The sequence below is a fragment of the Crocodylus siamensis genome, chromosome 15 (genome assembly GCF_052110815.1).
Source record: "Crocodylus siamensis isolate JL-2025a chromosome 15, ASM5211081v1, whole genome shotgun sequence".
In the NCBI taxonomy this organism is placed as follows: domain Eukaryota; kingdom Metazoa; phylum Chordata; order Crocodylia; family Crocodylidae; genus Crocodylus; species Crocodylus siamensis.
The window spans coordinates 46,221,911-46,235,500 of NC_143409.1; the positions used below are offsets into that span (position 1 = coordinate 46,221,911).

A 13,590-nucleotide genomic window follows, 5' to 3' on the forward strand; every position below is an offset into this window, starting at 1 on the left:
ATGCAGAAGAGTGAGGCAGAGCTCAAGGATGAAGACAACACACTGTACACCCTTCCTGCCTCCCTCCACCCCTAAAAAATTGCTCACATAGAGACAGATTTGGAAGAGGTGAGAACAACAGCTATCTTTGGGTTAGTAAACCCGTTCCCTCCCGTCCTTGTTTCTGCACGCAGGCTGAGAATGGTTGTGGTCCAAGACATTGGTTGTGGACACCTTGCATTATGCAGAAAGCACGATCAGCCAATTCTTCTCTTCTGTGGAGAACCTGCCTTTGGAGTTGGTTACGTGGTTTGATGCCTGTGCCAAGAAGCAGAGTGCATTTCTAGGACATTATGATCAAGACAGATGTCTGTTTTCCATACCTTGGCATCTGGGGTGCCTTACTTTCAGCATTTAGGCCTCACTTTTCAACATGGGAAAATTACTCCCTGTTCAGGTTGGAAACAGAAGCATTTGACTTTCTCCAAGAACATGGCACTTGGTCCCCAGTAGAAGACTTCTCCCTCTCCGTAACAGCACATTTCTCTTACAGTCTGTGCTTTCCCCTCTTACAACCTTGTGAGGACTGCCCCTATTCCATTTCTCACCTTGCTCTTTACTTACTTAGTCTTCATCCCCCTGTTGACAATCTAAAGCCTAGGTTAGTAAGCTTAGATGTGCAGCCACAGCTTTGGACTGAGACAGAAAGGAGGCAGCAGTGGTAGGGACACTGGCATCACAATGCAGAGGTGCAACTGGGCAGTTCTGAACCCTTGCCAGCAGTGGGGGCAGCATCTGCAGCCAGATGGCCCTGGTAGTGCTGTGGTCAGGAAAGCAGCAACCAGGACAGCAGCAGTGGCAGCTGCTTTTGTGCCATCTGCACCAGGGCCTGCGGCTGGTGCTCCAGCAGCTCCCATCTCAGCTACACCACTGTCACTGTCTCCCAGCCATTACAACGAGCCTTCTTCTGGGACTTCTTCAGAGAGCTTCATTGCACCCGCTGACACTCTTGATGGTGGATTCAACCAGCTTACACGAGTAGACCACTGAAACATGAAGGGGAAACTCCCCCTGCAAAGGTTTCTGCTCTCTGGCTCCAGGCATTGCTCATTCAAAATTTCCAGTCTCCATTTTTTCACAGCCAATCTACACCTCTTATTCAACCTAATCCTTTAGTTCAAAAATCTACTTTCTGTATCAAGAGAAACAAATCCTACCCTCCTCAGCCTTTGTTTTGCCAGGCTCAGCAAACGGACCTTGCAAGTGATAGAGGCTCTGCACTCCCCGCCCCCGCCCCTTCTCTGAACCTGCTCCATTTGAATTCATGTTTCTTCAATGCAGGTGACTATACTGTACACAAGACTCCAGTTACAGTCACGCTAGTGCCTGGAGCAAGAGCATTAACATTTCCCTACCTCTTCTAGAAATACCTCTCCAGATATATCCAAATAGTACATGTGCTTTTTTCCATGGCTGACTCTTATTCCTGAGGGACTTTGGACCGCTGATCAGAGGACACCCAGGTCATCCTCCTCTCCTATTACAGTTCCCATCTAATAGCAGATATTCTTAGCCACACGCACATGACATTGTATTCTGTACTACTGTATTTCAACTTGTTACTCCAATGCTTGAGGTCACCCAAACCTTGTGCTGCGATACCCCAAACTGCCTCCATACAGACACTGCCTCCTAAATGTCACTTCACTGGCAATCTGTCAGCGTACTCTGACCTTTTGTGCCAAGTGCATTTAAATCATCATTTCTTTCAGGGCTTCTTTGTACAAGGAAGTGTGTGAATTAAACCTGTAAATCACACTAGTAACTGTCTAGATGAGCACTCATTTTTAATAAATTTCTCCTTCCTTCTTACTTCAGACTGCTCTCCACAGCTTAACCAAATTAAAAATAATCCTCCACTTTGTGGAATTTTTGCAAAGGTAACTGGATAGGGCTTGTAGGCACACAGACTCTTATTCTTTTAGGACACTACAAGCCAGCTGTTCAGGTTTTCTCAGCCTGTGCATTAAGTAGCATGGGTAGAGCAGACTCAGCTGACACTGCTGTGCTGTGTCTAGCAAATCCTCTCCCATCCCCCTCTTGGGTCTGCAATGCTAGAAGCTAACAGATAACTGCAGCTGCTAGCTAGGAGAGCTGTAATCCCCAGGCTTACCTCATAGTGTATCATGGATGTGAAGCACCAAGGCTCAAATCTGTTGAGAGCACAGATTTGTTACCCTCACAGCCACAGCCCAAGTGGAGGCAACTCTTCTTTGCTCTAACCAGGAGTCTCAAGAGCAGGCTAGAGTGACAAGCATCTGTAGCCGACATTGCTGGATCGCACGGAACTGGGAGCAAATAGAGCTGGCACTCCTAGAGTTCTCTGGGGCGTAAACTTTACTTTAAATAAAATACACAGCACAGCTGCTCACTCACACTCAGTCACTGGGCTGCCTCAAACCAGCAGTTTTCATCACAGCCACAGTACACCAACACACCAGGCCACAGCGGCGGCAGCAGCAGCAACAGCCCCCCATAAGGAGGGGCACCCGTCACAGAGAGGAGGCAGCCCTGGCTCCCAGGACAGCGTGGGTGGCAGCGTCCAGGAAACTCCCAGCTCAGTTGACACCTTGCTGTCCCCCTCCCTGCAGCCCACTAGTGCAAATCGAGTTTCACGCAGCTTGGACAGTACTTGTCTCTTCACAGGGAGGACTGGAGTAGGAATCGTGACCTTGGGGGGAGATGGGACAGGGTTAGGGGAGGATAAAGGCCATTTGGCATCAGCTTGCATCCCGGGGGGGGAGGTGAAGAACTGCCCCTCCCAGGGACCTGCACCTGCCCACCTCATTGGCAAAGGTGCTTGGCTGAAAGGTCCATAGGTGGCTTTGAGCCTTGGTGCCCTTGAGCAGTGCTGAAGGCTGTGATTTTTATGCTGGCTGCCTCTGTACTCTCCGCCACAAGGAGAGCAACCCAGGGCACTAAGCACCAATATTCTCAGGGCAGGGGATATGCTGGCCATCCCAGGTTCCCTAGTACACTGCAATGTACTGAGCAGCTCTGCAAGAAGGGGGTGAATCCTGCACACAGCACTTGCCCTCTTTCCAGGACCTCTGTGGCCCTTGTTGTGGGCAGCGGGGGAGGGACATGAATCCCCAGGGTGGGCCAGAGAAGGGCAAGGTCTCCAAGCCACCACTGTATGTCAAGGTCACTGCTACTGGACCCCCCTTCGCCATAAACACAGCATGCACCTTGTTGCAGGGGCCAAAGCAGGGCAGCAGGTAAGAGGGCAGATACCAGTTCATCCTTTGTCTTACAGCTTGGAGCCTGGGTGTATCCCCATGGGGATACACCTGCTCAGACTTGAGCCTCCCTGTTCCCCACATTGATCAGATGCAGTGCATCTGGCAGCAGCAAATTTCAGCCCACCAATGCCCTCCTCCCTTCCCCCACAGAGCCAGGACATGACCAGCAAGGCTGGTGACACCACAGAGCCACAAGGAGCGTGCATAAACACTAGCCGTGCTGATACTGTCTGCTCTGGACACACAGTAGTGCAGGGAGACTGCAGCTCCTAGTCTGCCATGCTCCCAGACCCAGGTGGCCGCAGCCTGCAGGTGACTCAGCTGCAATAAAAGGATACGCAGGCTCTAACCAAAGCCCTGCCATGGGGGACCCAAAGGATGTGGTAAGATGGAGCTAACAGCCTCCAGGACACAGCTCAGGCAGGGCCAGCAGTGCACCCTGGGAGGTACAGTCTCTAGAGACTGTGGCTTAACATAGTAGGGAGGCTGCAGAGCACCAGCTCCTATGTCCTATGGCCTCTCCAGAGCCAGCTGCAATGACCCCTTCCTGCCTGGACCCCACGTCCCTGCCATCCAGGCTCCCTGAGGGGAAGGAACAGGGTGAAGCAGCAGGGCAGGGGGGTTAGAGACTGATGCTGCGGTGGTGCTTGAATTGGCTGTGCCCACCCCGGCGCTGCTCCCGCTCCTCCATCTCATCACTGTTGAGGCTGGTGGCATCAGACAGGCCAAGCAGGTGCTCTACTGAGTCGAACTTCTGCAGGTCAGAAGCGATGGTCTGCAGGCTGAGCACCGAGAGCGTGTCTGCAGGGGGGCACTCGGCCCCCAGCCGGGCACCCCCTTCTGCCCCCAAATACAGAGGGCTGGCCTCAGCTCCCACCGGTGAGGCACGGCGCACAACAAGGCGCTGCAGGCGCCGGGCGTGGATCTGCTCACTGATCTGCTCCAGATTGCGCAGCGCCACCGAGTAGCGCATCTTGGCATGGGAGACTTGCTGCTCCAGCCCTGTCACCTTGGCCTTGTGTTCCTGTGGGGAGATGAGAGGGTGTGAGGCACCTCTTTCTGCCCCTCAGACTTTCCCAACAACGCACATCCCTTCAGCTTCGTCACGAGGGCGGCAAGCTCCTCAGAGAGCAGACAAGGACATGACAGGTCATCACCATGCACCGTAGTCCCCAGAGAGCTGGGGACATTTCCCTTCCCCACTGCCCTCCTCCCCCTGCCCCCCAATCTTCTGTCCCAGCCCCATCACCTCAGCGTTGGCCTCCTGAGGTCAACAAGGCAACCACCCACTCCCACAAGAATATGGAGACTCTCTACTCATGCCCTATGCAGTCAGTACAACAGGCTGAATGCCAAACCTCTTCCCCCTGTCCTCCCTACTACAAGGGTAGGCCATTACTCAGCTTCCTGCACTCTCCCTCACCACTAGCTTAGGTCTCAGCAATGGGAATCCTTGCCGTTCTCCCGTAGGGAGGAGCCCTGTAGAGGTAGACTGTTACATTCACCACTGCAAGGGACCACAGGCACTGAGGGGAAGACCCCCACTCCCTCCCCAGGTCTCTGTCAGCAGAGGCGCTATCAGCTGCGAGTGCATGCCTCACCTCCAGGATCTGGTTGAACTGGGCCTTGAGCTCAAAGTAGGGCTTGCTCTTGACGATGACACGCTTGAGGGATTTCTGCAGGGCCTGCACCTTGGCCTCAGCCTGCTGGCATAGCTGCGTAACGCGCTGGTGCTCCCGCTCACTGCGCAGCCGCTCCTCCTCTGCCTCATTCACCTGCAGGAATCACACACGGCTCAGTGGGGTACATCTATGACCAGCCCCATCTTCCATACACAAGAAACCACCACATCCTGGTCCCTCCCCTCTTTCTCCCCCATCCCTCCCTATGCACTAGGCTTCCATGTATTCACTATGCACAGATTGCACAGGTTCAATTCCCCATCCTTACCTTGGGCAATTTGTACAGCCCCCCTCCTTGCAGCCCTACCCCTACCCTATCAGGCAGCATGTTCACTTGGGACAATGCCTCCCGGAGTTGCCTGCTCTCAAGCTTCCATCACACAGGTAGACAGAGCTCTGTACCCGGGACAGTGTGGGCTCTACCCCCTCTACTGCCCAGCTCCCATCTAACATCATCCTGTTTTCATGAGACTGGTACAGCTGCCTCAGATAGTCTATCTATCAGCAGCACAGTTCCCCTTAGTATGAGCCCTTCAACTCTCAGGTTGCTGGTGGTAGGTTCTCCTGCTACTGTGGCACAGTCCCCTAGGCACCACCCTAATGGCTGATATTGCAGAAGGCAGCGGGGGAGAAGGGGGGATGCAGCCCCCTCTTCCCCCCCACAACACTGGTATGGCTTCCTGGCCCCACACCCTTGTCCTGACCTTGCAGGTAGCATGGTTGAGCATCTCCTGCCAGGTGGGGTCCAGCCGGTTCTTGTCTGCCATGACGCCCTGCTCAGCCACAAAGACCATTTCGCGGGCAGCATTGTGCATGCTGACTGCCCGCTCATACCGCAGTGCTGCCTTCTGCGTCTCCTGCTGGGCCTGCACAGTGGGAACAGGAGCATCACACGCAAGGCAAAAGTGCAAGACCAAGGGAAAAAATCCCAGGAGCCCCAACCTCAAGTCTGGCGGGTGGCACACAGCCCTGGCAAAGGCAGCTTGGCCAAACCTGGAAGTAACAAGAGGCAGGGCATGGGATGGTGCATTCATACCTCCTTGGCCAGGCGACGTGCCTCATAGTAGGGCCGTGCTTTCTCGATGCAGTTCCCCAGCTGTGAGCCCTGTGCATTCAGCTTCCTGGCAGATTCAGAGAGGATCCTGCGGTATGTGGTTCTAGCATCCTGCAGCAGAGAAGATGGCAAACTGGCTTCAAAGACATGGGATCCCCTCCCGAATCTGGCACCTTCTCCCTGAGGCACCGCATGCCTGAGCAGTGTCTCGGGGCTAGCACCAATCTCAAGGAGAAAGCACCTTTCAGAGAGGTCTGCATCCACAGTAGAAATCACCAAGCCCTCTCATTCAAGGGGAGCATCCACACCAGTGTCTGGCCGTACCAGAGCATTTCCCTTAGAGGTCTCCCACCACAGCTCAACTCTGCTTAGCTTCAAAAACATGCAGCAGGAAAGTGCAGGCAGCTACAGAAGCTGTTCCAAATGTCACCCAGTCATGACTAAGGACTGGGACCTCAAGGCAGCAGAAAGTAAAGAAACCAAAGGGCTGGACATGACTCTGGGAAGGAGGGGCAAGGAGAGGTGGGATTAATGATCAGCTTGGCAGGCTGCAGAGGTGCTGGGGACAGAAGGCTAGGAGGTGGCAGGAAGACTCAGAACTCACTCACATCCAACTGCAGCTCCACACGGTTGATTTCCTCGTTGGCCTGGTTGAGGTGTTCCAGCTCCTCCTGCAGGAGGGAAGGCAGAGCTCTGGGACCTGCATCCAGACACATGTAGCCCTGCCCCAACCAGCCCCCAGCTCCTATCACACCTCCCACCCTTCAGCCTGGGGTGGGTGGGGAGGAGCCTTCACTGAATGGCTTCCATCTCCTGAAGTGAGCTGGTGCCATGTCCCTGTTATCAGAACACCTGATGGGGGCTCAGGAGTCCCAGATTCTATTCCCAGCACTAAGAGCAATTCCCTCCATCTCTAGGGACTTCAGCCACCCAGTCTCCAGAACAGAGACTGATGCTCCTTTGGTAAAGCACTCTGCTTCTGACTGATATGAACCACAGTAAGAACCGGGCTCTGACATCACAGGCATCCTAATGTCACCCCCCACCCCTCAGCCTAGTGCTTGTCAACACAGGAGCATTCAGGAATGTTGATCCAAATTCAGCTAACAGAGTGCATTTAAGCCTGACTGGTTAAACTGCATTAAACTCCTGTGTCAACAAACTTCAGCATGAAAATAACTGGCTTGGGAAGCAAATTAAACTGAACTGAACCAAGGCCACTAACTCTGAATGAGACCACACACCCAGAAGTTCAATGCCATTTAACCATGCTGGCCTTACTTTAGTTGAATTTACTTCTAAGGTAAACCCACTTAAAAATTAAGTCACAGCAACTTTCCAGGGCACGAGTGTGCAGAGAACAGACCATATCTAAGCCAAAGTTTGTGTTGCGCACAGACTGCTGATGGAGCCCAGTGAGCTGAGCCCTGCCATAGGAGGGAGGGTGCTGGCCCCTACCCCTAATGCCTTTTAGGGATGTTGCTTTAAATGGTTATAGCAGAGGAATGCATAAGCAATACAGGGAGCCAACAGCAGGAGCCAAACCCTCTCTGTTGGGGGACAGCCTATCTCACTGGGCCAGTCAGCCTCCTTTTGGCATCCCTTCTCTTCCCCACTTCTTGGCTACTCAGTAAAGCATCTTTAACAGGTACGGTGCCTTTGGCTATGCTCAGCCCATGGAAAGCTTGCTAGACCTCTTCGCTGGGGAGTGGGGAGATGTGGCTTCAAACATCCTTTGGGTGAGAAAGTCCAAACTCAAGCCTCCCATTCCCTGCCCTACCTGCTAGGTTGCTGAACTAAAAGGTAGGCACACCTGAGTCCTCCTCCTCACCCCCTTGTCACACAGGGTGGATGAGGATCATATCTGTGTGGGTGGTGGCTCTCAGGTGAATACACAGCATGATAGATGAACATGACTGGCCATTAAACCACGCTTTAGAGGCCAAGTACATAGATTAGGATGCAGCCCTAAGCATCCATACAGCAGCTATCATGCCACAAATTCATTGCCTGGCTCCCTTGCCCTGCCCAACCTATGGCTATCCTGATTTGCCAGGGGAGGATGAGCTAAAAATTGAACTCATTGTGGGGTGTGCTGTATCTACAATGGCTTTGCCCAAGCTAGACTTTTAGAAGGAACAAATTTGATCAAGCAGCATAAAAGTATCAAACCCAAGAGCTCACTTGACAGACTCAAGTTAAGCTCCCACCTTTTCATGTTTAAGGCCTTTGTACAGATGAAACAAACAGTGGTGGTGCAGAGGTTCAGGTACCAGCCAGAGATCCAGGTGTCACAGGCTCAAACCTCTGCTACACTGAGACTTTGGGCAAGGTCACAGGCCTCAACCCTCCAGAGTATTTAGGCAATTAACTTTCACTGGGCCCTTGGTTACTCTCAGCCTAAGTTCCTGCCTACAAAATGGGGACCACCGCACCCCCCACCTCAGAAGGTGGTTGAATGGATAAATGCAGTACCGAGAGAGGTGCTCTGATACCAGGTAAACAGAAGTTGCGTCAGCACCAGAGGTAGGTGCTGCTGTGCAGAATCAAAGTAATTCTTATACAAATTCCCTTCTGTTGCCTCCATCTGTCTCTGGGACCTGCTTCTTTCCACTGAGCTGGGAAAGCCACCACCACATAGTCAGCAGGCACTAGGGACGCCAGATTTTAAATGCCTTCCCAAAACTACCTACATCACAGTCCAGGTTACAGCCTTCTGCCATGGGTAATGCACAGCTCACAAACACATCCTCCAGTGGACACGCATGACCAGGCCCTGGCAAAAGACTGCCATGCCAGCTGCCACACCTCTCCATCCCCCTCCCCACAACCGACACCAGGGATGGACTCTGCTCACCAGAGCTTATATGGCACCAGGTGAAGAGCCAGACTCTGGAGCTGCATTTGGGACACAGGGAGAAGTGAGCAATGCACCCTCAAGCCAGCACATTACAAAGACCCATGACTGCTACTGCCTACAGGACAGTCTCAGCCAGGCAGTCACTTATGTTCAACACACCTGTATTCTGGGGTCCAGCTCTTCCTCCTCCTCTTCTCCCTCTCTCTGAGGTGTCTTGGCACTTTCCGCACTGCAGACGTCTTCAGGAGTAGGTGTCCCTGGCTTCTGACCCTCCTCTGCAGATGTCCGTAGCTGCCCGGGAGGCGTTTGTCGTCCGTCCCTCTCGTTCATACCAAGAACCAGCCGCTGGTCTGAGTCCTCCATGCCAGGAGTGCCATGCCTTTCTTCCCCCTCCATAGTATCAGGTTTTCCTCTTCAGGCAGGCCAGGGTGCAGCCTTCACAGGGGCACAGGCATCCTACCAGGCGATCCATCCATCACGAGCCCAAGGGCAGAGTGATGCACCTGGACCCACGGTGCCGGATCAGGCAGATGGATGAGCCATTGGCAGGAGACTGAAGCCTGCTCTGGGTTAAAGCTGGAGCTCAGGGTGTAAGGGGGACATTCAAGGACAAGACCGTGAGACGCAGGTCAAGGACTGACCACAGCCACAATGAGGCTTGAGGTTAGGCTGCAGGGTGCCACAGGCAGCACTCGCGTTTCAATTCTCAGCCCAGCAGAGCGCGGCGGTTCCTCGTGGAGGGCCGGGGGCCCCGTGCTCTGAAGGCCCCAAAGAGAGAGCAATGAGCAGGAGCTGGCAGAGGCCCCTGGGCACCGCTCCTGCCCCACAAGGCGCTGTGGGGGGCTTCACTTGCAGAGGCGGGTCTGGGGCATGGAGAGACCCGGGGGCTGGCTGGAAACACCGACGCAGGGGACGGGGCTGGGGGGAAAAAAAACAAAAAAAAACCAACAACCAGCAGAGCATAAACCGGGCGCCGCTGCCTGCCCCAGACACCAACCACCCGCACGGGGACAGGGATGGGGCCCCTATCCCCAATGCCCTGGCACCAATGCACCCACCCTCTGCCCCCACGCTACCTCCCTTCCCTGCCCCCATGCTGTCCCCCTTCGCTGCCCCCCTTCCCACACCCGCGGCCCTCTCCTCGCCCCGCCCGCAGCGAGTGCCCGTCTGGGCCCGGGCAGAGCCGCAGCTCTGTTTACCTCCAGCCCCGGGCCCGGCTCCCCCGCGCCAGCCCAGCCCAGCCCAGCCCCCGGAACCGGAAACTGGCCTTGCCCCCCCCCACAGTTGCCGTACAACATGGCGGCGCCCAGGCGCGCCCCACCGCCGTCCTGCTCGTAGACAGCTGCCGGGAAACAGCACGGGGACGAGCGTGGGAAATTTAATAACAACATCCCCCACCGGTCTCGCTCCTAAACGGGGTCGGTGAATGGCAGGGCAGGAGGAGGGAAAGCGGCATGTGTGCGAGGAGAGTACGGAACATCCGGGGACCCGAGGGTCCCCAGCGCTTTCCTCTGCCGCCTCTCCCGCCGTAACGCAAGATGGCGGTGCCCACGGCTCCAGCCGAGGTCGCCGCTTCCACAAGAGCTTCTGTACGGAGCACGGAGGAGCGGGTCGACGGCGCTCACGTGATGCGCACCCACCGCCTTTTGGACTGGTCCAGATCCCCCGGGGGAAGGATAGTAACTGGGACAACTATACTTTTTTCAAAATTGATTCTATCTAAAAACATAAAAAACCACAACAGGCATAATTTCCTGAAATTCCATTTTATTTAAACCCTGTTTTTATTTTGAGATGTTTCTCCCCCTCCACATCCATTTGACAACAGTTGCCATGGAGTTGATGGTGGCCACATGGTCACTATGGCGATGCTGGGTACCCCCAAAGCTTTGCCAAGCATCCTCCCCACAACCACTGAAATCACAAGATTGCCTTAAAAATCATGAGATTTGGTTAAAAATCAGGAATTTTTGCACATATATAAACAGCAACAGAGCGGGGCCTTCCTGCTCTCCTCCAGGTTGATATAAGGCCCTCGCAGGGGTCAAGCAGAGTCAACAGCCCTCTCCAGGCTGATCTCGACCCCCCGGGGCAGCTGCTCACACGAGGGTGCACCTCCCCGATTCCCGTGACTGGGAAGAGCTCAGCAGCTGAAAAGAAAGAGGAAAAAAACGACCATGCCTCATAACTGCTAAAAAATATGCCCTCTCTCCCACCACAACTGACAGCCCAAAAGTCATAAGCATCTCTTTCTCTCTGGGCAGGCGCTGGCATTTCTATTTCACCGTGAATTTCAGGGTTTGTGGAATGTAGCATGACGCTTGACAATTATTTCCAAGCCAATCTGGCTGAAAACATTTGAAATGGCCCACCAGATGAGACTTTCAAGTTCAACGATCACCTTTTTGTCTGAGGAAATTGAAAGGTGCCATTCCTATATTGCCATTTAACCCAACATTTTGTTTCGAGTCTTGTTATTTTATTGTTGTCCCTATCTTATATTCTTCCAACAAAGTGGATGACGTTTTGTTTAAAAAAATCTTTTAAATTATTTGGCTTCTTTTTTCCATTGACCCATGCTCATGAAACATTTTGAGTTAGGTGAAATGGCACTGAAAGAATGTGGTCAAAATGCTTCCAGGCAGGCTTCCTTTTAGGTTTGTCCAGGGAGTACTGAAATGGGGCCCTGGTCTCAGGTCACCCCTATAATTACTCTCATTAAAGTAATAAACTCTTGTTTAAAATCTCATCATTTAAGCCAGGCACATGATTCCTCTGGGGGCTGACTTACAGTGCTGGAAGAGTTGGGATTGGCAGTAGTAGTGCCAAGTTTTCAAGCTTTTATCTGCAACAAGGAGCCTTTGAGGTGTTATTGTAAGCGCTTTGGGGACAGAAACCATATTGTTCTGCATTTGTATAGCATCTAGCCCAGCAGGATCTTCCTATCATGGGTGGGGATCACACCCCACAATACGAATACCAGTGCTGCATGATAGACATTTACTATTATCTTTAAATGAAACATATTCCCATAATCCTATGAATTCAGAAGGTTGAGCTTTAAGGAAAACACCATATATATTACAAGACTTCTGAGAGCTTCAAAGGTAAGCAGTGGAGTACAAGTGGCCTGGTTTTCTGAGGCCCTTAGCTCCCGTTGCTTTGAGCAGGAGCAGGGACCTCAGTGCTGAACAGACCTCACACCTGGGTGCTTGAATAGAATATATCAATTCTGAAGCAGGCACCTCTGGATGCCTGTAGAGCAACAGGACCTAAGAGTGCATCTAATGTGTCCATGCTGCTTTGTCTGTGCCAGGGCTGCAGGGCATGGAAAGAACAACTGAGCTGAATGTTAAGTTGGATAGGCTGGGCAGAAGACTCCAGACTACTGAACGACCAGTGAGGTATTCTTGTCCCGTGAGCAGAAGAATAGGAAGATTTTCTCTTTGAAAGAAGTACTGACAGTAAAGAAATGGGACATGTTCTCTGCATTGAAAAATGCCACCTGCCCTTTTGTATAATCCAGGTAAATGCCAACCCTGCAGAATTTTCCTGTGTACAGAAGGACTGCAGGGGCAGTGAGACCCCAGTATTTACCTTGCATCCTCTCTATGGCCCTGACCCCAAAGTTTGGTGTTAATTGGAGATATCCTTTCCGCTTCACAGGCCCTCTGGCCACCCCTACAGCCTGGTAGCTGCCCTTCACCACCCCTGTACCCACCTCCCAGTAATGTTTTCCAGATGAGAACCCTATGGAACCCAAGACACAGGGAGTGCCATCAAATCTCTCCCTATTTTCAGGTCAGTCCTGCTTCTGGTTTCCAAGAATCCCACTTTTCCAGTCCTTGGAGAATCTGAGTTTGCGGCTGGCTGTTTCAGGATCCATAGTCACCATCACTGAAGGGAGGGAAAGAGAGAGAATGTGATTGGATCAATGAATGGATGGGCAGATAGAAGGATGGAGAGTGTTCCCAGAAAGAAGCCTGACTCAGAAAAAATAATGTAAAAGCTATGGTGACACGTCCATACCTGCTCTCCTTCATACTCTGTGTTTTTCAGAGTTTTCTTAGTAAGAAAACTAGTTTGGTTAGGGTGCTGGGGAGTGGATTCCACCTGACCGTGTTTTCCTGGAAGCACCAGTGCGTTAGTTTGACCAGGCTCCATGGGGCTTACCCAACCTGAACCTAACTGGATTTTTATTTTCAGATCAGCACCAACGCTTCAAAATGTGAAGTAGTTCACATTCCCACCCAAACCCAACTCACATTGTGGGTCACTCATGGGAAGCCAACCTGATGTAGGACTCTGGAGTGGAATACAGGACTTTTCCCTTCAGGGCTCATCAGCTATGATCTGGCTGGCTCAGGAGGTCATGGATGGGGTACAGCAACATTACCCTTTAGAGGGCACCAGCACCCACCTGGGCCAAAGTGTGCTGGGACTGCATGACTCAAGGTGTGAGGAAGAGAGCATGGAGCCTTTTCTCTCTAGAGACTGACAACTGTGTTTCAGCCCTAGGGCTGGCTCATGGAGAGCAGAATACAGAGCCTTTTTCATCCAAGTCATTGGTTCCAGTGTGGCTGATCTGGCACCAGCTGGAAGCTGCTCCTGTCTGATTCTTTCAGTGCAGATGTGAGATGGACAGCTGGGTTCTCATTCTTCCTTCTTTCCCCAGAAGGTGGAGCTCCCTTCTCTCATCTAGTGGGCTAGGCA

The 13,590-nt window shown here is 52.7% G+C and overlaps 2 protein-coding genes across 5 annotated transcripts in view; both read right to left on the bottom strand.

Moving 5' to 3' along the window:
• Window positions 1-1,801: 1,801 nt before the first annotated feature.
• Window positions 1,802-10,141, bottom strand: SH3BP5L (SH3 binding domain protein 5 like). 2 transcript variants are annotated; one of them, XM_090030079.1, is made up of 8 exons: window positions 10,077-10,141; window positions 9,037-9,795; window positions 6,626-6,688; window positions 6,000-6,128; window positions 5,668-5,829; window positions 4,883-5,056; window positions 3,948-4,305; window positions 1,802-2,710 (listed from the first exon to the last, which is right to left on the bottom strand). In XM_090030079.1, the coding sequence occupies exons 2-8, from the start codon at window positions 9,271-9,273 to the stop codon at window positions 2,652-2,654; spliced, it is 1,182 nt and encodes a 393-aa protein (XP_089886205.1). In that variant the 5' UTR covers window positions 9,274-9,795; window positions 10,077-10,141; the 3' UTR covers window positions 1,802-2,651. The 2 variants fall into 2 exon arrangements, with proteins under 2 accessions (XP_089886205.1, XP_089886206.1); XM_090030080.1 differs by having other exon boundaries at window positions 2,162-4,305.
• A 106-nt stretch (window positions 10,142-10,247) lies between these two features.
• LOC149852543 (uncharacterized) overlaps window positions 10,248-13,590 on the bottom strand; it is a 39,909-nt gene continuing 36,566 nt past the window's right edge. The window contains exons 4-5 of one of the 3 annotated variants that reach the window (XR_016439465.1): window positions 12,599-12,774; window positions 10,248-11,027 (exon numbers count right to left, since the gene is read on the bottom strand). Coding sequence is in view for 2 of the 3 variants with exons in the window: in XM_090030148.1 (XP_089886274.1) it covers window positions 12,753-12,774 (22 nt within the window). In the remaining variant the exon portion in view is untranslated. Of the gene's footprint in view, window positions 12,775-13,590 lie in introns of all 3 variants that reach the window. The other 2 variants (XM_090030147.1, XM_090030148.1) reach the window with 2 other exon arrangements.